The sequence below is a fragment of the Anomalospiza imberbis genome, chromosome Z (genome assembly GCF_031753505.1).
Source record: "Anomalospiza imberbis isolate Cuckoo-Finch-1a 21T00152 chromosome Z, ASM3175350v1, whole genome shotgun sequence".
NCBI lineage: Eukaryota > Metazoa > Chordata > Aves > Passeriformes > Viduidae > Anomalospiza > Anomalospiza imberbis.
Genome location: NC_089721.1, coordinates 62,665,568 through 62,691,757, shown reverse-complemented (window position 1 = coordinate 62,691,757; position 26,190 = coordinate 62,665,568). Strand labels below are relative to the sequence as shown.

The window sequence follows — 26,190 nt, the reverse complement described above, 5'->3', positions numbered from 1 at the left end:
AGCAAATAATGCCTGCCTACCACTTTCTGGACTCCCTTTTCACTGATCCTTGAGTACTATTGATTTTCTTTTCAAGGATGCAATGTGGTAATGCAGATGTGACCTTTCCATCTTACACAGCAGCAATAGGTAACACTCTGTACAGAAGAGTCTACTCCAACAGGTTTTAAAAAGACTAGAAGAATAATTGAGTCTTTGCAAGGTTGCACATAACAATAAAAAGAATGCGACTAGCATTTTCAGAAAAAAATGCTTTGGCTATTAATAACAACTGCTAAAAAATAATAATTATTCTGAGAGAATGTAATTGCTTCTGTTTATTCCACACATTATTCAGGAAAGTAAAGATTAATTACCTTCTCTGGGAAAAATGAATTTAACTCAATAAAGACTGTGGAAACAGTGAAAGATCTTGAGGATTTGTGATAACCAGTAATAAAGAGTATTTTAGCTTGTTTAAAGGAACACATGGTGAAACTATTGCATTTCATTAAATGGCTAATCTCTTTGCAATCAAGGGAATTAGCCATGAGTTAATCAAATCATTAACCGAAATAAACTAGAATCATAATCTGGACTCCAGAATGAAATCCTTAACCCAAACAAACTGGTGTCGTGATCTGGATTCCAGAATGAAATCCTCAGAGAAACTATCAGGAGAGTGATATCTAGCAATTTCAATGATGATGAGTGGCCAGTGGGGAGACATCTCATGTGCCTCTTGGCTACAGAACAAAAGACTACATGAAAATAAGTCCACTAGAATAACAGAAACATATACCTGTGAAAGGGCAAAGATTTTCACAAACTTTTACTTGTGTGCATACGCAGGTAATAGACTTAAAATACTGATGACCTAGGAGGATCAGTGTCACATTGCAGCTGATCTGAAGCTGCCCCCCCAAACTCAACCAGCCTAGAAGTAAAAACAAGCCCCTGGGTGAACAAGGATAGGTTGGATTCCTAGCTAATGTCACTCAGCCCTAAATGCAGATGTATCACTGGCCAGAGAGCTGGACTGTGCTAAGACCTCAACCTATCACATGTGTAAGTGAGGGAAGTTTGAAGCTCCTATAAAAGGAGCTGCGAGAATAAACTCAAGGTTGTTTGTCACAAGGACCTTTGAGAGCTGTGCTGTTTGTATGTCTCCAACGAACGACCCCACCATAACAGATCAGAGCAAAACTCAGTAGTTTGAAATATCCCCCATTTTAAAAACAACTGACATTTCTAAACAATCTAAATAAAGTGATTTCCCTTATCTGAAAAGTGAAGGTTTTCAATACATTCTAGTATGTATTCAAACCAAAGTTATATTTGAAAATACTATTCTAATTGTTTTCTACTGCATTTTTTCTATTGGTAATCAGAAACAGGTTGCGGTGTGAGACAAGCAATAGAATACTGCCCCATACTTTACCTGAATGCTTGCAAAAACCCTTGGAAGAATTAGTCTCTGCACATGTGTGTTTTGTCTGCAGATATTATGCACTCAGAAATTTTTCTTTGTTGGCTTTTATTCCAGTAAGGAATGATCGCTTATTGTTCCCTACACATGCAAAGAAAAGAGAAGACATATTCATTGAAAATATTTATGGGAGCAGAGGGATCAGGCATCAACGATTGTGGGATTTCTCTAAGAATGTTATTTTGTGTGAATGCCACTATAAAGTCACATTTACCTCCTATTTTTTCCTCACTTCACATCAACTTCTTTCTGTGGACAAATGTGTATCAGTACTGCATTCCAGCACTAAAGCCTGTAAGACATCACTGGCACTTGGATTTGAATTCTATTATTCTTTTCTGTTTGATGCATACTTGCATATCCTGGATTTCTGACATTCAATGACAAAATTTCCTATAAGATTTAAAATATGAAACAAGTCTATGATAGAAGAAATTCTTACCATTCCTATGCCAATATTAAGGTTTGGCTACAGTGATTTCCTCTTCTATATATCACAGAAGTTTTGAAGGATCATCTTAAATCAACACATTACAAAAAGAGTCTGATGCTGTGCCCACATTTGTGCCCAAATTCCACTTAGCCACCAGATTCTTTTTGGGAATTAATGCATTTTCTTAAAATCTATAATGTCAGGAGGTAAGCAATATGTTAAGCAGTCATCTCCTATGTATTAGCTTGGCCTTTAACATTTTTTTCCTGAAGGCATATAGTTCGGAAGGCCTGATTGCTGTCTCTGCTCAGTCATCAGAATAACAGGTGTGACAAAAGCTATTTCAAAAGCTGTTCACATGTCATATCTTGGTCCACTTTACATGGCATCTGTCACAGACACACTTTTGCACCAGCAGCTGGACTAAAGCTGCCTCAGATTCCTGGTGCGGCTGTGCAGCACTGGTGCAGGATGACCAAGGGAATGGTGATCTATCTGAATCTATCTCAAATCAGGCTGGCCTCTGTGACTCTTGTTGGTATGTCAGTGTAAAGCCATAATGAAGGCAATGTTGAGAAAATATGAGGATTCTTTTCAATACTAGTGATGTTAAAAAACATGCTCTAAACTCTATTTGGAGCACAAGTTAAAAATTGTGAAGAAATTATTTCCCATGTAATGAAAACTACTAATAATGAGCAGTGGAAATATAGATTATCTACATTAACTAACCTATCTAGCAGAAAATAGTCACATTCAAATAATTTTAACCACCTTTACATTACTGTCCTTCACTGCTATCCCTGCATATCCCTGCAAGGTGTGGTATTTTGTTACACATCCTAATCTTCTTCTACCACAATGCATTACAATAAATATTTTCAGTTATTACTCTTTGCAAGCTCAGAACAGATTTTTCATAGAGGAAATTACTTCAGCACAGCATTTCAGCATTTGTTAGTCGGTTTTCCACTGAGAATGCATAGATTTTAGGTAATTAATAACATGGAATGCAGATATTGCTGCTCTTCTTTCCATATGCAGAATATGAAATACAGATGATTTTAACATGAAAACATGTTTCTATAAGGAGATCACATTAGTTATTCCCCTCAGAAAATACACTATGTAAACCTCCTATATGGTACCCAGTTGTTTTAAACTAATAATAATAAGAACATAATTTTTAATATTAGTAAAATATACTAAAATATGCCATCTGGAATGAATTTAGGACACTTTTTACAGGAGAAACCATGGTTCATAGATATATGATTAGAGGGAAGCATTTAATATAATACAGTAACATCCACAAATCATGACTTTTCAGGAAAATTTTCTAACCCCATCTCACTTTACAGACTGGAGATTGGTAGATCTTCAGTATTTGGGGAACTTTGGACTGTCATTCGCTACTGGGCTCTACTCCTGTAGATTGAGTATCCTCCCGAGTACTCATTAAAATAAAATAACTGTCTAAAACAATAAAATTGATGTTCTTCAGCTTTTCAGTTTCAGTCTTCTGCTTGACCTTCAGATAATTATGAGATGTTTATCACTGAGGAGGGAAGAGTGGTTCCATAGCAGACTTTAGCCTCTCCTCCCTTTAATGTGACTCCAGGAGAGAGATGAAAGCATTCAACTACTTCTGCTTCCTAGGAAGAAACTTGCTTTTCTGCTTGCACAGGCTTCTTGCAATGTTTCCCTGGAGTGACCGATACTATGCATTGCAAAGGTCTGTCTCCTGGTGATGGCAAAGGTTGCTCTGAGCCTTTGGATGGTCCTGGCATTGATGCTTCTTGTCACCTCCAGTCACAGTCACCCACGGATCAAGCAGCTCACTGCTATCAGCACCAACAGAGCTGACTGTTGCTAGCAAACAACACAGTGATCAATACATTCCTCGGGTAAAAGAATTTTTACTAGGAACATCCAGCAGGGTTATTCAATGTGACAAACCCCCCAGATTTTCAGTGGCTGAGTAGAAATATAAGAAAACTGAACAATGCCACCATGCGAATACACACACAAACAGAAGACAGATAATGGCTGAAATGACTCTAGTTTTGTGGGTTTTAAGCTATCCAGAGACCTAAAGTGGAAATACTGGTGCCACAAGTTGACTAAACACTTTGCTGAACAGTTAGCTGATTCCCATTAGAAAAGATTCCTACTTTATGAAGTCTTCCCTGTCTGCAATACCTCAATTCATGTCCCCTTGAAATTATTAACATACTAAATGAAATCCTTAAATTCTGAATCAAAATCTGAAGGTCGGAAGGCCACAGCACAGGTAATACCTGCCTTGGGAACATCAGTGCCAAGTACGTGGTGATCTTCAGTCTTTCTCCAACACCTTCTCCTTCTTTTTTATTTGATAGCAGAAAATTTGCCCTTCCAGTTGGCAATTTTTGTGTTACTTAAAGCCAAAATAATCTTAGCAGAGTCTGCTTTTTGGATAGTTATAATGAAAACAAGGTAAAATCAGTACAGGAAGGAAATAAAGGACAGAGTAAGATAGAGGAAATGACTGCTGTGACCTACTCAGTTTTTGAAAATTAAAGTATGTAACTCTGCATTAACAATGTTCCAGCTTCCTAACACCCCCATGCAAAAAAAAAAAAAAAGAAAAAGAAGCAAACCAGTAATAATTAGATAACTTTTTCTTTCCAATTTTGCCTTTGCAATTCACCATCTATTTTCTATTAACTGTTCTCTTCATTTGTTTGCTCAATCTTCTCTCTTGAGCACATAAAAGGGTTTCATTAAAGTAAAGCCTAATGCTGTCAGTGGCAGGAGAGCTGCCAACCCTGGCAGTTTACTTAAGTCTATTAAGCTGACCTAAGCATGCTAATACTTAATAAATTCCCTCCATTCACAGCTGTCCTTTGCAAATATCCTTTTATCTCATATGAAAAACTAGGTTATGCAATTTAAATGAGTAATAAAGGACCAGACCCCATACTTTGGGGTGAATATATGTATACACACAGTTGCATTGAAGAGGAGCAGTACATACCATCAACTGCAATCTCGGCTGTACCAGAAGTACTACTTGAGACTGCAGAAAGGGCTAACAACTTGATGAAAGTATTCCAATTACTAAGATGAAACTGGCACGGGACAAACAAAAGAGATCTCTTTTTCATGGATTTCCTTCAGTAGTTCATTTGCTGAGCAGATTTTCTATACCTATATGAAGGACATCTGCTATACCTATTGAGTACATTTTATCGTTAGTTTATCCAGCAAGCAAAAAAAAACCCAAACCCCAGATGCTAGAAATCACTGCCATCTTCTGCCATTACCAGTTAAAGTGGTAAAGAAACACTCTGAAGAACAAGTGGACTGCAAAGCACTACTAGTCAGCATCACCCCTTACCAAAGCTAAAGCCTTTAACATCATTTGCCAGTCTTCAGGGCTCCAGAAGTCCAGGAATTATTTTTTAATTCAAACAAAGCTTTTACAGCAACAAAGTATCTAGCCTTCTTCTCTTTCCTAAGAGAAAAACAGTCTATAGCAATAGAAAATGACTGATTGGAATTCTCTCCTGAAAGGCTAATGTAATTGTTCAGATAAAGTAATAAATATGGGGGCAGAGCATGGGGTTAAGAGAGGGTTTCCTATGTCTAATAGGAAATGTACTCAATAAGCAGCACAATTTAAGTGAACATGTGCCTGATAGCTACTAACAAGCAAGTGCAAAAATGATGGTGGAATGGTCCCACAGATTAATTTCTTCAGCCATAATAGAAAACATTGCCTCATAATAGCTGATATTTTATTCATTCTGTGTTCAGGTTTTGCAAAGGTTACTGGAAACCCTACTCAGTTTAGTTCATATAAAATAATCATGCATGTGGAAATATAATAAAAGGACCATGGTTCTGTGAATAAACAAGATCACATTTTAAACTCAAAATCTAAACTGTCCTAATAAGAAAAAATATTCATCTTTGTAAGGATTTAGCAGATTAAAACTGATCACAAACATATCTTACTGTACTTAATGCAGCATTATATATATCAGGTACTGCAGAACCAGAACTCCTACAAGGGAAAATAAACCACCCTTCTCCATCAAGAAGTGTGTTTCTGCTTCCCCCAAAAAAGAGAAACGGTGCTGAAGACACCTACAGCAGGTGACAATTGTATTGTTAAGCCATTGCTGTGGTGAAGTTTTCAAATAAAGAAAAGCTTGACAGAGAGCTTCTTCACAATCAGTTGAGTATACCCTTAAGCAAGCCTCCTCCATGTTATTTCATTAATTTATTTCCTATCCTTGCAGAACAACACAGTACTTACTCCACACAGCACAACAGCCCACAGAGCTCAAACAACTAATTTCTGCTGTTCTGTTGCATTGAAACACTCACTTGTCAGAGAAGAGAAAATACAAGTGAGAGCAACGAAGAAGCAAAGGAAATTATGACCTGTGAATAAACTTACTTTACGTAAGAGTAAGGTAGCAACTTTTTTTTTTTGCTTTTTTTTAAATAAACACTCTTACAATCTCATCTGAATAACCCATGTGATGCTGAATAATGCATCCACCCAACAAAAGAGGAGTGTATTTCGCCCCTACATTCACATCTAAGTGCTCAGTTTTATAAGATAATGCTGGGTATTTCTGCATTCTTATAAGTTAAACTTATGGGAAAAAACCCCACCAATTAAGGATCTTGACAAAATCTAGTGCGCTACAGAAGGCAATGGAAATTAAAGAAAAAAAAAAAGTAGAATCATCATGGAGACTATCAATGTATTTTATAGCTTCTTCTTTAGTGCCATCTTGCTACCCAATGACTCCCCTTGTGGCAAAAGAGGAACGTAAAGGAAGATGTGACATCTGCCCTTCAACTTACTTTTCTATGAAAGTGGTAAAATTTTAGTAACAATACCGTTACCTCTTAAAAATCCATGCATTTGTTTTTGAGGCAATTGATGTTGTTCCAAAAATAAACGTGGGAAAAAATGCTAGTTTTTCCTTCAATTACTGTCTCTTGGTACCATCAACACATAAAGGTAAGAAGGCAATAAACCCATTACTTCATAAGGAATTTACAGTATTTTTGTGCAGAGCTGTTGATTTATATAAGTGAACTCTGTACTGCTAATAAACACAATTAATATACCAGGAAAGAAGGTTAAAAGTAGGTCAGTGATATAGCAAGTGCTCTTTACACAACTTGCATCCCAGTCTCCAGCTTGAAGCATAATGTTCATTCCTCATATTCTAGAGTGTTAAATAACACTGTAACTAGATGCTGAAGACAAGAATAATTCGACATTATCCACCCTTGATCTTTACACAAAATTCCCATGGCATCCATAGGACTTCCACAGCTGTACAAACTAGAATAAGGTCCACAGCCTTCAGGATGTGCTCTACAATAAATATCACAAGCAAAAGAGAGACAGCAAATGTTAACTCTTTATTTCTTTTGAACATATAAAGGTTATATGAAACAATTGAAACTATTTTTATTTATTAAACAATTATTTTAGAGACATCTTGTGGGGAAAATAAACAATTTAAAACAATACATGTACTTTAATAGCTTTTCTACTAAATAGATCAGTGGTTACTATGACATCTTCCAGCACTCTTTTAAAAAAATAAATGTCTCAGGCACACTGTAAACTTTATACAACATTGTTTAATCCCCTAGAACATGAAGGAAGTGCCTTTATGAATAATCACGTTAAAAGATTAGTTCTAGATAGAAAAAATATATATCATTATGTTAAAGATGCTATTCTTCTGAAGAATGTTTTTAGCCCAGATTCTATTGAAACTCCACCCAACTATAGACCGCAAAAAAAGCACAAAAACCCAGAGAAGCTAAACCTTCTTTCAGAGCTCTCTTGAATAAACTGGATAGAATTATTCAATCTAACTAAACTGGAGGTAAAAAAAGCAAAATAAATCTAAACATATTAGTAGATTTAGCACTTGAACCTGAAAAGTTTTATTACTAAACATCCTTAGCATTTCCAATTTAAAGCTTTGATAATATTCACAAGTTCTGAAGGAGTTTACACCAGTTGTTTATAAGGTGTCTTCTGTTTGTATGCACTTAAGGAAAGTACAGCCTTGGGCAGTCAATTTCAGTATAATCAAAAGTCATGATGCAGACTTCAGCTACCTAGAGCAATCAAATATCAGTTCTGCTTGATTTATGTGTCTTGTCTATGAAGCAAAGTGCTTAATTTTATCCTAGAGAACAAAAGCGCACATACAGATCATATATCTTACTCAGTTTTACTTTATGACCTAATAAAATGCTTCATTTATATAGAACATTAAAGCGTATCACATCACATTTATCCAATAAGTAATTATCTTCTATTAGTACAAAAGTAAAATAGGACATCACAGAACAATTGCAAAGCACACAATCAAGGGGTGTCACAGAAATATGCATTTTTTGGAGCTGTTACAATCAGTGTATAGTATGGACTAGCAGGCACCTATGTTGATTTATTTTTTTTAATAAAGAAATTTGACAACAAAAAGGTCCTATGATAACTGAAACTTCTGACAGCTGTAACTAAACAGAACACACTGGCACCCCGACATATAACCAGACAATTTTGCTATGGCCAGCACAAGTACGTCAATTTTTATTTTTACACTCCTATGAAACTTTGAGCGAAAGAACGTGTACATGTGCGCTTATCACTTTCCTTCCTCTGTAAAGAGGACGGTGAGATCTGCTTCTTCCATGCCTGCTTTAAACTTTGGAAAGGAGCCCTGACTCAGGAGCACTTGCCTTAATGAGATTTTGTATTTCTTTGAATTTCGGATGTTCTTTATCAGCTACCAGCTGCAGCAATATCGCTTCACTAGTAGTAACTATAATTCCAGTACGTGCAAGACGCTGAAAAATAAAAGAGCAGGGAGGAAATAATTTAAAATATTTGCAAATGTGAATGATTGAATTTTACAAGAAAAGACAGATAGCATTTTAAAAAAACATCTATTAGCAAAAGTACTGCCAATTCCATTCCAGCATTTCTTAGTGGCATAATTTATAAAGCTAGGACAAAATACTGACAGGGTTTAGAGTTTCCTATGGCAAAAGGCTGTCCTGGATTACAAATAAGGCTTTCTACTTGAACTAGATCCTTTCCCCAACTCAGATTTAATAGGCAGCAGCCCCACACATCTTAATAACAATCCTTTTCCCTTGCATAACCCAGAGGTCAGCTTTCTTCACTCTCATGCAGATGAAAGGCCTGGGACAAAAAATAAAATAGCAAGGTCCAACCTAACAGCATCAAGCAAGAAATTATAAAAATTTCTCTTTCAGTCCTTGTTATCTACGACTACTTCAGCTTTTGGACTACAGAGCACACTAATAGCGGTAATCTCTGGAGAAAGAGGGAAAATCTCTTCTACAGACATTATAAATCATATTGGCACAACAGCAGCTCTTTTTAAATGATATTTCATTACAGACAGTAACTCCAGCGTCAGTTCTTGCAGGCTACAGGATAAAATGTAGACCTGCAGAGAAAGCAAAACCAAAAGAGGTCTGCTAGATCTCGCAAGTGTGCAACTCAACAGGGCTTGGGCTTCACATAACCCAAGGCACAGGACTTATTGTAAAGTTATTGGACTTTTAAAAAACCGTGGTTGTTGCTTACATAACAAAATTACCTTTAGCAAAGGCTGACCAACCCATGTCCCCCATCATCTTTCCAGCCATCACACAGATGCTTTGGTAGTAAAACTCTTCATAGAGTCAGCTTTCCCTCCCTCATCCTCTACTCAGCTGCATGCTTCACAAAATCTAATGGGATCCTGAATGAGCTAAGGGATGGCAAGTGGCAGAGAATAGAGATATGTATATACAGGTTTCAATTGTAATCATTAAAGCAAAGAGAAGCTCCCAACTTTCTAGATTTTCAATTTCAAAGCAACTGGTGGGTGAAAGTCACTAGCTTTAAGGGACCAACCAGTAAAGTATATGCAATATATACTACACAACAACAAACTAACAATATTTGATTTACTGAATACTTCCTGCTTGCCATTACAGCAACAAGCCTCACAATATTCTTACGCTGAAACAAAGCAACTACCTTCCTCAGCTCTCCTACTCGGTACAACCATATTTGTTAAATTTCACACACATACAAAAAAGAAGAAAAATAGAAAAATTAATATTAAATAGTATGGCAATGTTTTCAACATGAGCCTCTCCAAGAATACCAAGGTTTTGGTTTTAACTAGTATGGATGAGAAAAATATCTAGACCCTTAAGAAATCATTGCTGTCTGTGAAATGTTGATTGAAAAGACAGAACATCTTCTCTTTAAAAGAAAAACACACCATAACATGTCAAAAGAGGCTGGCATTGCCTTATACCTTTTCTAGGACTAGATATAATTTTTATAGATTTCAGATTAGCAGAAAATAAGAGATGAATTTGCTAAGTATATTGGATGATTTCCAAGGAAATCACAAGTTCTCTTAGAATGCTGTTTTTGAGGAGAAGGAAAATATTGACAGTATGTTGCATCCATACTGCTGGAACAAGTAGAAAAGAACAGAAAAGTAATCCATCAGGAGCAGACTAAGCTGTCTCAATCTGAGACCAAGCACTGGCATAAGACATGTTCATCAGACAGGGCAGAGATTCAGAATAGTCACAATCTTGAACTTTTGTGCTGAGTCATTTCATCAGTGAAAATTTTGAGATTTTTTTTTGTTTCTGAGAGTTTTTTTAACTAGAAGTTGTTGCCAGCTGTCATTTTTAAGCACACAACAGAAGTGGAGACAACCTGTTATCCAAGAAGATATGAAAGCTTTCATTATCAATTAAGACAAATTGCTCTTCCTAGTACACCCACTCAAATATTTGTATATCCATCACCAGCACAATCAAAACACATGCTACGTGATGGGAAATGTGAACTGAAGGGGCAGGTGGGACCAGATGGGTGTTATTTGGGGCTGCTGAGGAAGCTAGTTGTTATCACTGTAAGGTCACTCTTTATTATTCTTGAAAGGTCACTGTGAATAAAGAAGGGCTGGGTTATTGGGAAAAGGCAAATGTTACACTCACCTTCCCAGAAAGGTAAGGAAAAGGGTCCAGGAACCCTGGTCAATAAAACTCACCTCAGCTCACCAGCTTGCATAAATTTGCACAAGAGACAATGTTAGACTCGCTCATTAAAAGAATGTGACTAGGAACTGTGAGCTGTATGGTCAAACTAAAGCAGGATTACCCAAGACTCTGACAGTGGCATTACAGGGGAAGTGGGCAATCTACCAATCAGGATTAAGGACACTGCCAATACATGTCTGTCTCTCCTGGTCTCCTCCTCCCAAGCATGCCCTGTCTTGCTTGCTCTAGCCCACACCCCCTCAGTAGCACTTTTAAGTGAGGCTCTCTGTAAGACATGAAGCGGACAATGTTGGTATGTGATGCCATGTGCAGCAGAGAAGGTGTTACTGCTGACTCAACACAGCAAGCATTGGCTCAATCATATTGTAATGACTGACAACATAAGGGACCACAGAAAAACACTTTATTTTGCTTACTGAGAAAGCATTGCAAAAAGTTAACTAAAACGGAAACATTTACAGCCTTTGCAAGCAATCACACTTCTAAGATCAATACCTTTTTGCCTAGAAAGTAAAGCAAAGCTAGCTAGTCGCTGTTTTAACCTTTATTACATTGGCCCAACTTCTATGATTACAGACACACTGTAAGTAATAAATGTACAAAAACATACATAATACGGCCAACATACTTCAGATTTTCTGTATTTGTTTTGTCTCCTGCTGCTGCTGCACCACATTGATTTGGGAAGTCCATTACTTCCGTCACTCCTGTACTCTATGTGTGTCCCTATGCTCTATGTGACAGCTGACATTAGGTTTACACTTAATCAAAGTCACGGGTTTCATCAATCACCGTATGCTGGGGATTTCTCTTTAGCCTTTAAGAAATTAAATCTTCTCAAAATCTATGAAAATTGCAATACTTAATATATGTATCAGGTTTTGACTTTCAACAGTTATGCCTGTAGGCAAGTTAGGAGTACAGCATCAAAAAATCATTTGCATGAATTTGTTACCACATAGCTGTATGTGCTTTTAAATCTTCTTGTTACATTTATCTCCACTTTCTCAACATTTAGTTTGCCTAAGCTCCTAAAACAGGGGGGAGGGGAATCTTTACTATAATCAGGGTCTTGCAATTTAAGCTTTAATTTGCACTGATGAGGAAAAGCAGAAGGAGGGACGGAGGTACAAGGAGATTTGAACAGGATCACATACGGTATTTCATTGCAGTTCAAGAATTTCAACACCTGAATAAATACTCTTTGGAAAAAACAAAGCCAAAAGCTTTATAGCACTTTTACTGTGCTGTAGAGACAACACTGCATAAAGGGATATGCTAAAATATTAATGTTTATATAGAGTAATCTATATTCTATGGAGCAATCGGTTTTAAATTCCAAACATCCCAACCTGGGTTATGCACATTAAATCATAATTTAAGCAGATAAAAAAACCCCAGTACTTCTTCTCCATTTTCAATGCTATTTTAAGAATCAGAGTTCTCAAATCTACTTTTATCCACTGCTTTGTCCATAGAAATTCCTTGTTAGCTTACAATAAGCAGAGAACTTAACATACCAACCCAAGGTGAAAAAAGCCCTGAGAAACTTACTTCAAGAGCAAACATTCTGTCCATCATACTTCTTGACGAGGTGGCATCAGCCACAATATGAACTTCCAGACCTCTGCCAATTAATTCCAATGCTGTTTGCTGGATACAGACATGAGTCTATAGGGGAGAAATCAAAGGCAGAAAAGCCACCAACAAACCATTATTATGAAATGAAAGCAACGCAACCACAAATTAGAGCTCGTAATTTATGAGAGTTCAAATATGTATTTTTCTACCTCTGGCACTACAAGGGAACTCAATATGCATTTTAAATGCCAGTTAAGATTGAGATAAGTGCCTGTAGTTTACAAGTATTTAATCTCAAATTCTTTTATGAGATAATATTAAAGACAACACAAAAATAATTTATTCTGTAGAGGATATCTAAGCTCTAAGTAACAGAAATTGAGTTGTTTTTTTTCATTACACAAAGTGATGCCCCCTTTGAGGGCCAATAGACATTGCCATAAACCAGCATCAGAATGGCAAGGCACCTACTTCTACTCCAAAGAGGACAATACTCCGGACACCAGGGATCTCTGCTAATGCTGCTTCAACTTCTGGCAACACCATTGAAAATTTTGTCTTGGGAAGCACAAGTTTAGCTCCTGTTAAATCAATTTCTTGCACAGTGCTGCCAAGACCTTTGGGATACTGTTCAGTGACAATAACTGGAATTCCCAAGAGCCGTGCACCTTGGAGCTGTAAGGGAACAGAGAGGAAAACATTTTAAAATAAAAGGGAAAAAAAAAGAAAAAAATAACAATAATAACAAAGACATTGTTATTACCTAAAACGAAGTAATTGTTAGACTGTGTGTAAAATAATAGTTTACAGTGAGCAATCAAAACTCACTACAGGAAAAAAAAAAGCAAACATACCAGTCGTTGGCCCACACTGATGATATCGCCAAAGTATTTGATGGCAGGCCGGAATCGTTCTTGCATATCACAACAGAAAAAGACAGTGCTTGAGGGTGTCAGGTTGCCCAAAGTAGTAATCTGAAAAAAAGAAATAAAGGCAATGTTTTCCATGGCAGTGGACATCCTTTCAGAAATGCAGCAGAATGAGGAAGAGTTTGCAATACCTCTGCTAGATTATGGATTTACGTTACTTTGAGTCAGAATAGAAGAAAAGTTTTTCAAGCCTGATTTTGGTATGTTTCTGAATTCAAACAAATAGCTGATACTGAACAACGGTACAGTATAGTCATCACTATGTAATCAAGATTTTATTAGGTGGGAAGCACAAGTCAACATAAAAGTACATGGATATTTCTGAACTCTGAAGGGGGCAGAGAAACATACTGCCTAAACCATAGCAAAAAAAAAAAAAAAAAAAAAGAAAAAGTACCAAAAGCAAAATTACCTTCTTCAAATTAATTTTTAAATTCACAATGCTTGGAACTGATACAGACTCAGGATAAATTAAAGTTAAAAAAATTCAGACTTCCACTTGCTTTCAAATACTGTATGTACATATATTTTCAATACTTCCATTGTGTAGGCAATTTGATTTGTCTATGACATGTTTTAGCACAAGTCCAAAGGGTAGAATGAAAGTAGAGAAGACTGCAAGTATTAGAAACCAAACTTAATACATTTTAATGACAAAAGTAATCTCCTGGAGTTTCCCTCATACAAGGTACCAAGTGGGGTAGAAGGAAGGGGATAATAAAAACAAACCAAATACCTAATTTTCTTACATTTAGAAAGAGTGCTTTGTATTTGCATAAATAAATTACTTGCACTACCTGTCGAACCAAAGTATAGAGCTTCAGATGGAAGCTACAGGGAAAGAAAAGAGTTACATACTATCATTTAGTTGTACGGCAAGTCAAGAGAAATTACATCCATTCAGGAGCTTTTCACCAGAGAGATAAATCGAATTGAATAAAGAGTTTATGGGAAGTACCCATTAACTATATACACTTCATTTTCTGCACTCTGAGGTTGTAATGTTTTAAACTGAGACAAAATTACAAAATCTGTAAAAGAATGTATTTTGGAGGAGTGCAGATGTATTGAGTTAATGTGACAAAGTTTTGGTAGTGAGGGGAGGCTGTAGGGGTGGCTTTTGTGAGATGCCAGCAACAGCCTCATGTCAAGAGAGCGCTAATGCCTGCTGAATCCAAGACAGATCTGTTACATCAGCGATGCTGGTGACAACTCTATGCTAACATATTTAAGCAAGGGTAAAAAAAACACACTGTTCAACAGCAGCTGTGAAAAGAGGGTGAGAATATGTGGGAGAAATAGCCCTGCAGACACCAAGGTCATTGCAGAAGGAGGGGCAAGAGGTACCCCAAGTGCTGGAGCAGAGATTCCCCTGCAGCCACTGGTGCAGACCAGGGTGAGGCAGCTGTGCCCATGCAGTCCATGGGTTTCCACAGTGGAACAGAAATCCACCTGCAGTCCATGGAAGACCCCACAGCAGAGCCTTGAAGAAGGCCTGCAATATGCCTTAAAGAAGGCTGTGACTCCGCAGGGCCACACTGATGCAGGCTCCTAGTAGGACCTGTGACTCTCCAGAGAGGAGCTCATGCTGGAGAATGTTTGGGAAGCAATGCAGCCTGTGGGAAGGATGCACATTTGGGAAGCTCATGACATACTATCTCCCACAGGAGGGAACCCACTCTGGAACAGGGGAAGAGTGTGAGAAGAATGAGTGGGAGAGGTGAAGTTTTATGAACTGACCACAAACCCCACTCCCCATCCCTCTGTGCTGCTTGAAGAGAGGAGGTAGAGAAGTTGGAAGTAGAGCTAAACCTGGGAAGAAGGGAGGGATAGGGAAGAGATGTTTCTACATTTGCTCTTATTTCTGATTATTCTAATTGGTTATTGATTAGAACTATATCAAACTGATTTCCCCAAGTCTGTTTTGTCCATGATGGTAATTGGCAAGTGATTCCTCTCTGGCCTTATCTTGATGCACAAGCTTCTTTGTCATATTTTCTCTCCTCTGTCCTACTGAGGACAAGTGATGGAGCAGTTTGGTGAGCACCTGGTGGCCAGCCAAGGTCAACTCACCACAAAGGAATTGGGAATCGATAAGTATTAGTTCCAAAACTTTCACTGATTCACCACATGTCTCCAGAGTAAAATGCTGTTGATCTCAATTCCCAAGGCCATGCTTAATAATGGCAATGCTTAAACATATGCAGTGGCCTGTTCAAACTATTGGGAAAATTACTCATATGCTAACAATTGTAAATGCTAAATTCCCTCAATTCTCAGATTCATTACACCACTACTGCCAAAGCAGCAACTATTCAAAACATGGTTCCTCCAGTCCTTGTGAGCCTAACAGCAACACGATTAGTACAAGCAGTTACAGAGGCAAATGCAGTAAAAAGCACACTGCAGTTGATGTAACACTGAGCTCACTGATACCACAGGAAGACAGAAGAACATCACAACAGGCTTTAGGGAAATCTTTTTCACCAGAATTTTTTTCAGCTGCACTGAAAAAATTTACCGCAGATGTGAGATCTTCAGTCCCAGGAGATTTTCAGTATTCAGCAATGCAGTAGCTGATTTGATCAAGGGGTTAGGGAAGGCAGCCTCTAGATATTTTTTCCAAGTAACACTTCTGCAACTCTACATCAGGTAATGAATGAGGCCTGGCACCAAGAAAGACTGGGCATAAAATTAAATAATCGCCTTGTTCTTGAATACTATCCATCATACCATACCATTTGCTTGAACAATGAAAAAAGCAGTTAGCAGGCAGTATTAATGTACAATTCAACACCACAGGGAGCACCTACTGTGACCCACTCCAACTCTGGCACTTACTACCATCACAGAAGTCAATTATGACATTTAACTTTCCTACCACTCAGCAATAAAAACAGAGTAATTGCAATAAAAAATATTTATAAATGTGGTTCCTACTCATAAATGCGTCATTTTGTCTTAGCATTTAATATGACAAGCAAAGTCTATTATTTTCTCATTTAAATCTTTCCATCACTTTAACAGCTGCATTAGAGGAGGTTTAGGTTGGACATTAGGAAGGATTTCTTCACAGAAAGGGTGATTAGATATTAGAATGGGCTGCCCAGGGAGGTGGTGGAGTCACTGTCGGCGTTAAAGGAAAGACTGGAGGTAGCACTTGGTGCCATGATCTAATTGACACAGCAGGGTTCAGCCACAGGATGGACTCGATCTCAGAGGTCTTTTACAGTCTGATTCTGTAACTTTTTAAGATCTGTCTGAACCACAAACCATCATGGACTAGAGAATGACCGATGTGAAGTTAATCTACTGCTTTGATATGCACCTTCCTCTGCCAACGCAACAGATGGCCCTACCACCCCTAGAAGAGGAATAAATGTGAATAGTTGGAAAGTCTTCAAGTAGCTGCATAGCGTGAAGGATGTTCAGGATGTTTCATCCTACAGAGTAATGAAACAAACACAAATATTCTTCACAGAAAACAACATGGTCTGACCCATCAGAGACAGAACTATAATACCCATACCACAGCTCTGTTACCTTTACCTTTCAGTGTTTTCTCATCCATAGCTCCTTTGCTCACATTTATGAGTGTTATTTCTAGTTAGGTTCACAGTGAATTTGAAACACAAGAGTATTACCATCCTCCTTCACATGGATAACCATGTGCAAAACTTATTACCAGACCTCAAGAATCAGACCTTTAGGTCTCCCTTCAGGCCTTCCCCTGCCCCTGCTTATTGTAAAATGTATCCAATGCTTTTACTATTTCTTACTGCAACTCAAACTGTTTTCATGGTCCTCCCCGGGGTAGTTTTCAAATTGCAGTCTGGAATGAGGCACTCAATACTACTATCACAACAGTGTTTCTCTGCCCATACTACTTCACTGCTCTAGCAGGGCCTCAAATATCAGCCAATTCACAGCCCTTCCAGGCCCTATTTATTTTGTACTTTCCAGTACATTATTTGCTCTTTTCATAATGGATAATACTCAGACTCCTGAGGTGCATTTTAGACTTATAAATCATCCCCTGAACTCTCCCTCATCTTCTGTTTGTGTAGCTGATTATTTCTACATTGCTACTTCCATTTTGAAGTGCATCTTATTGCACCCTGTTTCTCCAGCTTGTCCTGAAATACCTGAAGTCTGCATTTTCAGATGCTTGCAGCTCCTTCCAGCCTGGTATCTTCTGCAAAACTAGTATTTGCCCTAAGTTTTGTCAAGGAGAAGGACAACGGAATAGTTAAAAACGGTGGATTTGGAAGCCATTTTATAGAGCACAATTCAATTTAATTCTGATTTGACAGTGAAGTGCAGAAGAAAACTGTCTTTCCAGCCAGAGAGTATCCTTATTATAGACTTCCACTGAAATTCATATGTTTATGTCAAAAAGCACAAGGAGCTGGAGCAAAAGCATTATATCCGCTTTTCTTTATTGTCAAGTTGGTTTCATCTGATTTAATTTATGCCTTCAGATCCATGCCAGCAGCTCTCTAAAATAAAGTGTCAACTGTATATTTGCTAAATAAAAGCTTTTACAAAGTCTAACACAAATAATTCATATATTGATTTTCTTATTTGTTTCTGATTAACTTGCAGTTTGAATTGTGGCAGAACAAGAGGAAACTGGAAGAAAGAGATGTTAAGATCAAAGAGTCAACACTTGCTGGTGTTATGTGGAAGACCAGATGTGGGAAGGGCAGAGTGCAGCAGAAAGCAGTTTTAAATTAAGTTTCATAAATAGTAGCTAACACAGTCCAAAAATAAATTCACATATTTGCTATGTATAAAGGAAAGGTCTAGTTTACTAGTTCTTTATTGTGCCATGTAAATCCTACTACTCCCTTGCGTCTGGCTCTCAGCGGCCACGGGATGGAGGTTCACCGGCTCGCTGTCCCGCTGGTGGCCGGAGGGCAGACACTCAAGTGGCTGCCCCCGAGTCTCTGCCGAGACTGTTGCAGGTGGCGGTGATTGCTGCAGCGTGGGTAGCGCAGCAGAGGCACAGAGCACGAGGAAACCGAGGCAGAGGAATAAGGGAAGGACACTTGTCTGAGTCCCCAAAGATTTAATCTCTAAGTAGGGCAGAGCAAGTGACAAATCTGAACCTGAAGGGGCTACTTTTAAAGGATAGGGGGAACACAGGGAGGACACAACCTTTGACCAATAGGAAGGCATTTGGGGAGGGGTGCAGGGTAAGGGCTCCCCAGCAGAAGCCGGCATGGGGAGGGAGCAAACCTTACAATCCAATTCTGCTTCAAGGAAGGGATGAAAGACGGGGAACACTCCAGAACCAAAGGAGTGTGCTATCTTTGACAGATAGGGGTAAGACAAGGGAACAAGGGAGGTATACAGGTGGATTGACATGTGGATTGTCATACATTTTGGTGGGGAAAACTGTGGTAAACAACTCAGTACTGAACCATTAGGGAAGCCAAATGAGGTACATAGAATGAACCACTACAAACTTATACAAAGAATATTAAAACATACTACAGAAGAACAAACTGTAAAATAACAGACTAGCACAGCTTACTTGCTGTCAATGCCATCCTCCCCTTCTACAAGAATGCTATGACACCTCCACTTCACATCTCCTGGCAGTAAAAATCACCCAGACCTCACCAGTGCAACATCCCAAAGAGCTGGGGGAGGGCAAAACTACACCTAAACATCAAACCTGGGCTGGCACATCAACACCTGTTTGATTTCACTGCAGAAAGAGGCAGGCTGGGTAAGGATTGTGAACCACTGCAGCCACACAGTATCTGAATCCACCCCGCATACAACATCTAATCAGCCACAATAACGTTAAACACCTTGAACTCAAAATAAAAGAAAAAAAAACCCTATCAAAACCCAAATGACCTAAAGTTCCCCTCAACAGTACATAAGCATTTCCATTTGCTGCACTTAATTTCTCTTAGTTAGGATTTTCTGTCCTCCAGCTGAAGGTTACCCACAGCACTACAAGAATAGGTACATCAAATGGTCAAGTAACCTGATGCAGCTGTTTTACCCAGCTAAAGAAGTCATCTCTAGGACCTTGTCCAGACCAGGATTTAAAGGTATGCTACCACGAGTTACATACAGCTTTAAATCCTACTCTAGAAAAGACCTAGGTGGGAAAGGAGAGGTGATTTTTCACATCTATATCATCTCTGCTGATTATTGTTATTAATCAGAGAAAATGTGATTATGATGAAGTACTATAATTACAGGTTCAGCTTTACAAAAATATTCACATATACTGACTTTTTATCTGTCCTTTACCTGTTCAAAGTCCCAGAAAACATGATACATACAAAATGAAATTTCCTCACAGTATTTGTAATGAACAAGAAACTGGAAACAAAGAAATAGCCCTATCTGACATCACTAGTGACTTCATAAATCTCACATCGAGGTTACATACTAAAAGAGCAGACTGGGGGATGCTGCAACCTTGGTATTTCAAGAATGGCATAAAAGAGACAACAACAAAACAAAGCTACCACCTTTTTTCTGTATTTCTTAAAGGAAATTAGTAAGATTCAGTTGTATTTTGCTGCCTATCTTTCAAATGTAAAAAAACTGAATAAATTCAGTTTGATGTACTTCAAGAGAAAAATAGGCTACAAGTGTTTCAATTTAGAAACATAAATATTTATCTTATGCTAAGCTAATGTGCAGCCTTTTGCATATAATTCAGCATTTAAAAAGGACAGATTTAGTTTAAAAAACACATATACATATGTACAAAAACACGTGTACATATAACTAATGTAGTACAAAAGTATTCAGCAAAATTTAAATTTACTAAAATGCTTGTTGCAGAGTAAAGATAAACAAACAAGGATTCTGGATTTGAGGAAACAAAATCCTCTTTCAGTATTTTCAGCCCTTTTCCTCCCCTTCTTTAAGATCCCACATGCTGCTTTCCAAAAAAATTATTTATTTAGGAAGGTACTAATTTATCAATATTTATTTCACCCTAAAACCTCCAAATAATCCCCCTGCAATTTATGCTTTGGCTTTGCCTGGTCTTCAGAAAATGGACTTGGGTTCCTGAGTTAATTAGTTAGTTCTAGTTCCAGACTATCAGAGCAATATCAGGTATGTCCAATAAGAATGAAAATCTGTGTATTAATTGTTATATTTTATTTCCCTTAACATTCAGCAAAAGTTGGATATCATTTTGCAAGCAGTTTTATTTAAGACAGATACACCCGAGACACCAACCTGTCTCAAAAAACCATCCTGAAATAGACGTGCTTTATGCAATGGTTTCAGCAATAATTTTACCCTTTTAGCTTCAGTATCTTAAGGTTTACCAGTTTGTAAATACAGAGCACAAGTCCTCCTAAGAAGAAGCCACCTTGAAGTCATGACAGTAACTGTGAAATAGTCTCTCTTGGTTATGTATTTGAAAGCTGCCTGAACTCCTCTATTACACAGCTGTAATGTGCATACAGCTGTCTTTTTTTTGGATATCACCAAAGTCTTTTTCCTTACTTCTCTCCTCCAAAGACAGCTACAACAGGAAAATACAATAACTTTTGTAGCACTATTTAACTGTATGTAGAGACGATTAAAGTGATCCTGCATTCCCTCATCCAAACTACAAATATTATAGTCTCCTGTTAAAATAATTTTATAAGGCTTAAAATTTATGAAAAGCAGATGTAGTCCCTCCATTTGAGAGAGGCCTGAGGAAATGTCCCTCTTCACTGCATGTCTGGGGTTGAAGAGATTCGAGTTGAGGAGTGGCAGCCAGGCAGAACATCACTGTGGAGTGCACCCCACCAGCCTGCCTAACACTGCATGGCCATCAAAAGCTTAAGTGACTGTTTTGTGTCAGGACACCCAGACCAAACAAATGTACATATATGAGGATGGTACAAAGGTATAAAACAACAAAAGAGCAGATGTCCCTGTACAGATCAAGCTTTGAACTGAGTTCAAGAAGTGGCTTTCCAAGGGCAGCATATGGTAATTTCTCCATGAGATTACTGCCCCCCTCAGCTGAAGGGACAAGAAATTGAAACAGCCCAGTCAAACATCATTTGATGCTGACATTTTGTGAGCTATTATACCAAAAGGCATCCTTCTATGACATGCCTGCACAGGAATCAAAATGGAAGGATAACATACCAGAGATTACGGGCACTAGCTGCCTTAAAGGTTAAAATCCTACCTTCCAACTAAATGCATACTTATACCTCATACAACATGCATACAAAAACACTTGAATTACTGTCTAGTGATACAGTTGCTAGCATCTCTGAATTTTAATTTTAAACCAGAAATATCTTTCCAAATATGAAAGTCTAATCACATCAACTAGTAAAAGTTGTCCCTCTTGAAACATTCATCCAAAACAGTGATTCAACTGACTATGCCACACACAGAGTTGACAAATCAATGTTATGTGTAAATGCAGATAAAACATCAGGGAGGGAGGGGTGGAGGGAAAGCAGGAGGGAAGGAAAAAAGAGCATATAATAGTGGCAATGCCTGAATGAATACACAGAAAGTATAATATTCCCATCACTAAGTCCTAAAGGTCTTAAAAAGCTCAGCTGTGTCTGTATCATACCAAATGTTTCTCAAACAAGTGATCTCTGAGCACCTGTCTCTGGCTTAAGGCAAGCTGACTGACATCACTGTGATGTCTCATTTGAGACATCTTCAGCTCACTCACACCTGCTGAAACATATCAAGGAATAACCCACAAACACTATCCTTTTCAAATCAACATCTGCAACAAAACTGGTGTAAGCAGACAATCAAATAGGCAATTATGCATAAAACATTGTTTCATCCTGAATACCTGCAGCCAAAGCTGTCCAGCACATTTGCACCCAGGGAGCGATGTATCCTTGTCTCAATACTGACCTTCATTCCAAGAACTATGTTCTGCTTCAAATGCTTGAGCTGCATTTACAGTTTCAGTGCAGAAGGCATCTGCAAGGGAATCTTTGCAGAGTAGTGATCTACATGCACAAATGAGAACGAAATTTTGACCTGAAACACTGTTATATGCCCAGAATACTCAAATTCTGTTTTTAAAATCCTTGCTTTAATTAACACCTGTACCAACTCTTTTTGCAATCTGGAAAGACTTTCTTTCCAGTTTTTTCTGATTGGGCCCCCATAAATTCTGTTTACAACACAGAAGCAGAAAAGTTTTAAACGGAATATTGTGAGTGTTAATAATTTATTAAACTAGTTTGCTCTTCTTAACCATTCTTTCCATACATAAAGTTAAGAATAAAACAAAAGATGCCATAAGCATCCTTAATATACAGTGTAAGCAAACAGACCACCTTTAGAGTTTATGCATACGAGACACTATGATTAAGAAGAGTTTAAAAGCAGGATTAATTAGCCATTTCTTAAGACATTAAGAGAAGACAATCAATGTTTCAGCTCTTATGATAATGCTTTTCCAACTTCTGAGAAATGTCAGCTAGGCAAACTAAAATTTGCTAATTATAAATTTTTTAAAAAATGTTCTGAATGCAAACAGCAACGATGTGGGGTTTAATCATGGGGTCTGTTTTGGTTTGTGTGGTTTTTTTTAAGTTGAATTCTTAGATATTGGAGAAAGGAAGAAGCAATGTGTTTTGAGTGGAAGTATTACAGCATAACTTGCACCAATCTCTAGTGGGCATAAAAGTATCTTCATAGGAAAGCACCCGTAACTGCATCTGTCTGGCAGTCTGTCTTCCTAGTCTGCGGCTACAGAACTACCAAGCTATAAACCTGCATATCAGAAAGAGCTTTTTGAGGCAAAGAGGGATACAGAGGTCCTGATGAAATAGAAGCCAAGATACCGAGCTCTGGCAGAGCCCACTTTACCGGCACTCTTTGAGTTTCCACCTCGCAGCACTACCTCCGGCTAAGGCAGGGTAGCACCAGCCGCCTGATTTAACGGAGAGCATTGATTACTTCAGCGACCTGACTTGTCTTTCCATTCGTGACGCCAAGTATGTCCTGGCTATGCGAAGGCAAAGCCCGGTTTCCACGCGCGTGTGGCGCAAAGCGCACCTGCCTCCCCGGCTTAGGAAACTTAAAGTTTCCACGGAGAGACAAGTGAGCGCGGGCTGTGGGGGCTGCGCCCACGGTCCCAGCCGGCTCCAGGATTCCTCACTTCTCCCGGAAAGGGCTGGGGCTTGCCGCGGCAGGACGGGATGGGCTGCCCGCCCTCACATGCACCTGTGGCGGCCGGCGCTGCCGCGCCACCGGCTCTCACCTGGATCTGCAGCGGGACCAGGCGCACCTTGCAGCGCTCGTTGACCAGGAAGCCCTTCGGCAGGTCGATGTACTGGCTCCACTCCTCGGCGAAGAGCTGCACGACGAACTTACGGTGCATGTCTATCTGGTCCCCATACAGGCTGAGGAACTTCTGGATCAGCAGCTCATAGCCGGCGCCATGGGGCACGCTGGAGGGCCGCGCGAAAACCGAGAAGCAGAAAAGGACGGGCACGGAGCCACTGCCCGGAGCAGCGACCGGCTCCGCCGCCGCCATCTTCAGGGACCGTCGCGCCGAGCCCCGCCAGCTCGCTGCGGTCCGCGCCGCCGCTCCTCCCCCCGCCGCCTCCTCCCCCCTTGGCCGGCCGGGCGGTGCCGGCGGGCCCCAATCCCAGCTGCGGCTGCTCCTGCTCCTCCTCCCCGCCATGGGGCTCAGCCCTGCCCCGCAACCACACGGGCCTGAGAGCGCCACTGGGAAGCCTTCGTCGGGCGGACAAGGGCTGTCTGGGGTGGGGTCACGGTGACTTCCCTGCTTCGGCGGACGGTGAGAAGAGCAGCCCCACATGGGCGCGCTCGCCCTCGTCCGGGCGGAAAGGGGCCGTGTCTCCCGGAGAGGGGCAAAGGGACACCGCCGCTGTGGGGGCCCCGGCGGGGCCCTCGCAGGGTCGCACCCCGGGGTAGAGCCCACCGCGGGGTGCGGAGTGCAAGGCGGGCTCGGAGCGCGGGCGGACACCGGGCCCAGCCACGGCGGGGACGGGCGCGGCCGCGTCCCGTGCAACCTGAGAAGTAAACCTGTTGGTAGAGCCTGAAACATGGCCGGTTGCTTTGGAGGGTGATCCAGCCCAGATCTGTATCGGGGACTGATAGCTGAGTTCTCTGCGAGGCTTCATTCGGAATTGCCCGTTTCTGAGGAGCGGGCGGTGCCCGAGCCGCGGCTCCCAGCTTCCAGCTCCATCCACGGATGAGGGGAAGTGAGTAGGATAGAACGCATATTTTTTCCTTCGCAGCTTCATGCTCTCTACCATATTCTGTTTTTTCTCCAGGGATGACTGACATCTGAAATTATTGCCCATATTTTTGCCATAATTACCTGAGTTTATGTTATATTAAAGTGTGCTTGGGAAAAATATCTGAGTAGTGTGATACCTGCACAGAAAGAAAATATTCTCTGTTAAAAACAAGTGGATGTTTTTATGCACCGTGCCGATGCAGTGGCAGCACCATTAAGGTTAATTCATGTTTGCGTGGCACAGAGTTGATTAGGAGGATGGAGCACCTCTCCTATGAGGAAAGGTGAAGAGATTTGGGATTGTTCAGCCTGGAGAAGACTTCAGAGTGACCTAATTGCAGCCCTCCAGTACCTGAAGGAAGCCTACAAGAAAGGTGGAGAGGGACTTTTTTTACAAGGGCGTGTTGTAACAGGGCGAAGTGGAGTGAGTTCAAACTGAAAGAGAGTAGGTTTAGATTAGGTATGAGGAAGCAATTCTTTACTGTGAGGGTGGTGAGGCACTTGAACAGGCTGCCCAGAGATACTGTGGATGCCCAATCCCTGGAAGTGTTCAAGGCCAGTCTGCATGGAGCTCTGAGCAGCCTGGTCTGGTGAAAGGTGTCCCCTTGTTCAAAGCAGGGGGATTAGAGCTAGGTGATCTTTAAGGTCCCTTTCAACACAGGACATTCTGTGATTCTATGCAAATTGTTCTCAGGCTTTACTGATACCAGAAATTTGGAGTTGTCATGTTAAGTGACAGTATTATGTTTTCACTAGTTTGTTGGTTTGTTGGGGTTTTTTCCACTGGAAAATACACTGTTGATATGATTTGATTTAAAATTGGATTTGATTTGATTTACTCACTCGTGTACTCACTAGGAACTGAAGCAGCATGAAGTGATTATTTCCACTACCCAAGAAACAAATGTGCAATGGCACCTGCGCAGTACAGGAAAAACATTGAAGTTATACTGTGTTTAGTTAGAAATTATACATGTTAAGGTTTTAAAAGGATTCAATCACAAGGCTAAAATACTCTTTTTTTTTGCTGGCTCTAACTGCCAATGAATTCAGTGGTTTCATACAGAATTTCCACCTCCTTTCCACAGTAGATGGTGTCAAACTTACATATTCAGTCTAACTGAACACATCTCTGTGGTTAAGATATACTTTCAAAAGAGTGGAGAGCCTGTCCATCCGGGTTCATTTTAAACACTCATTTGTGTCCTGCATAGAACAATATGTAGCTGGGGAAAAAAAAAGAAATTTTCACCTCTAAAAATGAGGTGAATACTTGGGAGTGTTTGCTGAATTACATACAATTCTATTCCACCTTCCAGCTATAAAAAATATCCAGTCTGGGTTCAGGACTTATTTTAATTATTTGTCCATGCTTACTGTTGTGCTGATT

At 39.6% G+C, this 26,190-nt stretch overlaps 1 protein-coding gene across 1 annotated transcript; it reads right to left on the bottom strand.

The window, feature by feature from the left end:
- Positions 1–8,437: 8,437 nt before the first annotated feature.
- Positions 8,438–24,384, bottom strand: ISOC1 (isochorismatase domain containing 1). The gene is made up of 5 exons (XM_068177533.1): positions 23,793–24,384; positions 13,478–13,597; positions 13,095–13,298; positions 12,597–12,713; positions 8,438–8,786 (listed from the first exon to the last, which is right to left on the bottom strand). Exons 1-5 carry the CDS (start codon positions 24,354–24,356, stop codon positions 8,640–8,642), a joined length of 1,152 nt encoding a protein of 383 aa, XP_068033634.1. The 5' UTR covers positions 24,357–24,384; the 3' UTR covers positions 8,438–8,639.
- Between the last annotated feature and the right edge of the window lie 1,806 nt (positions 24,385–26,190).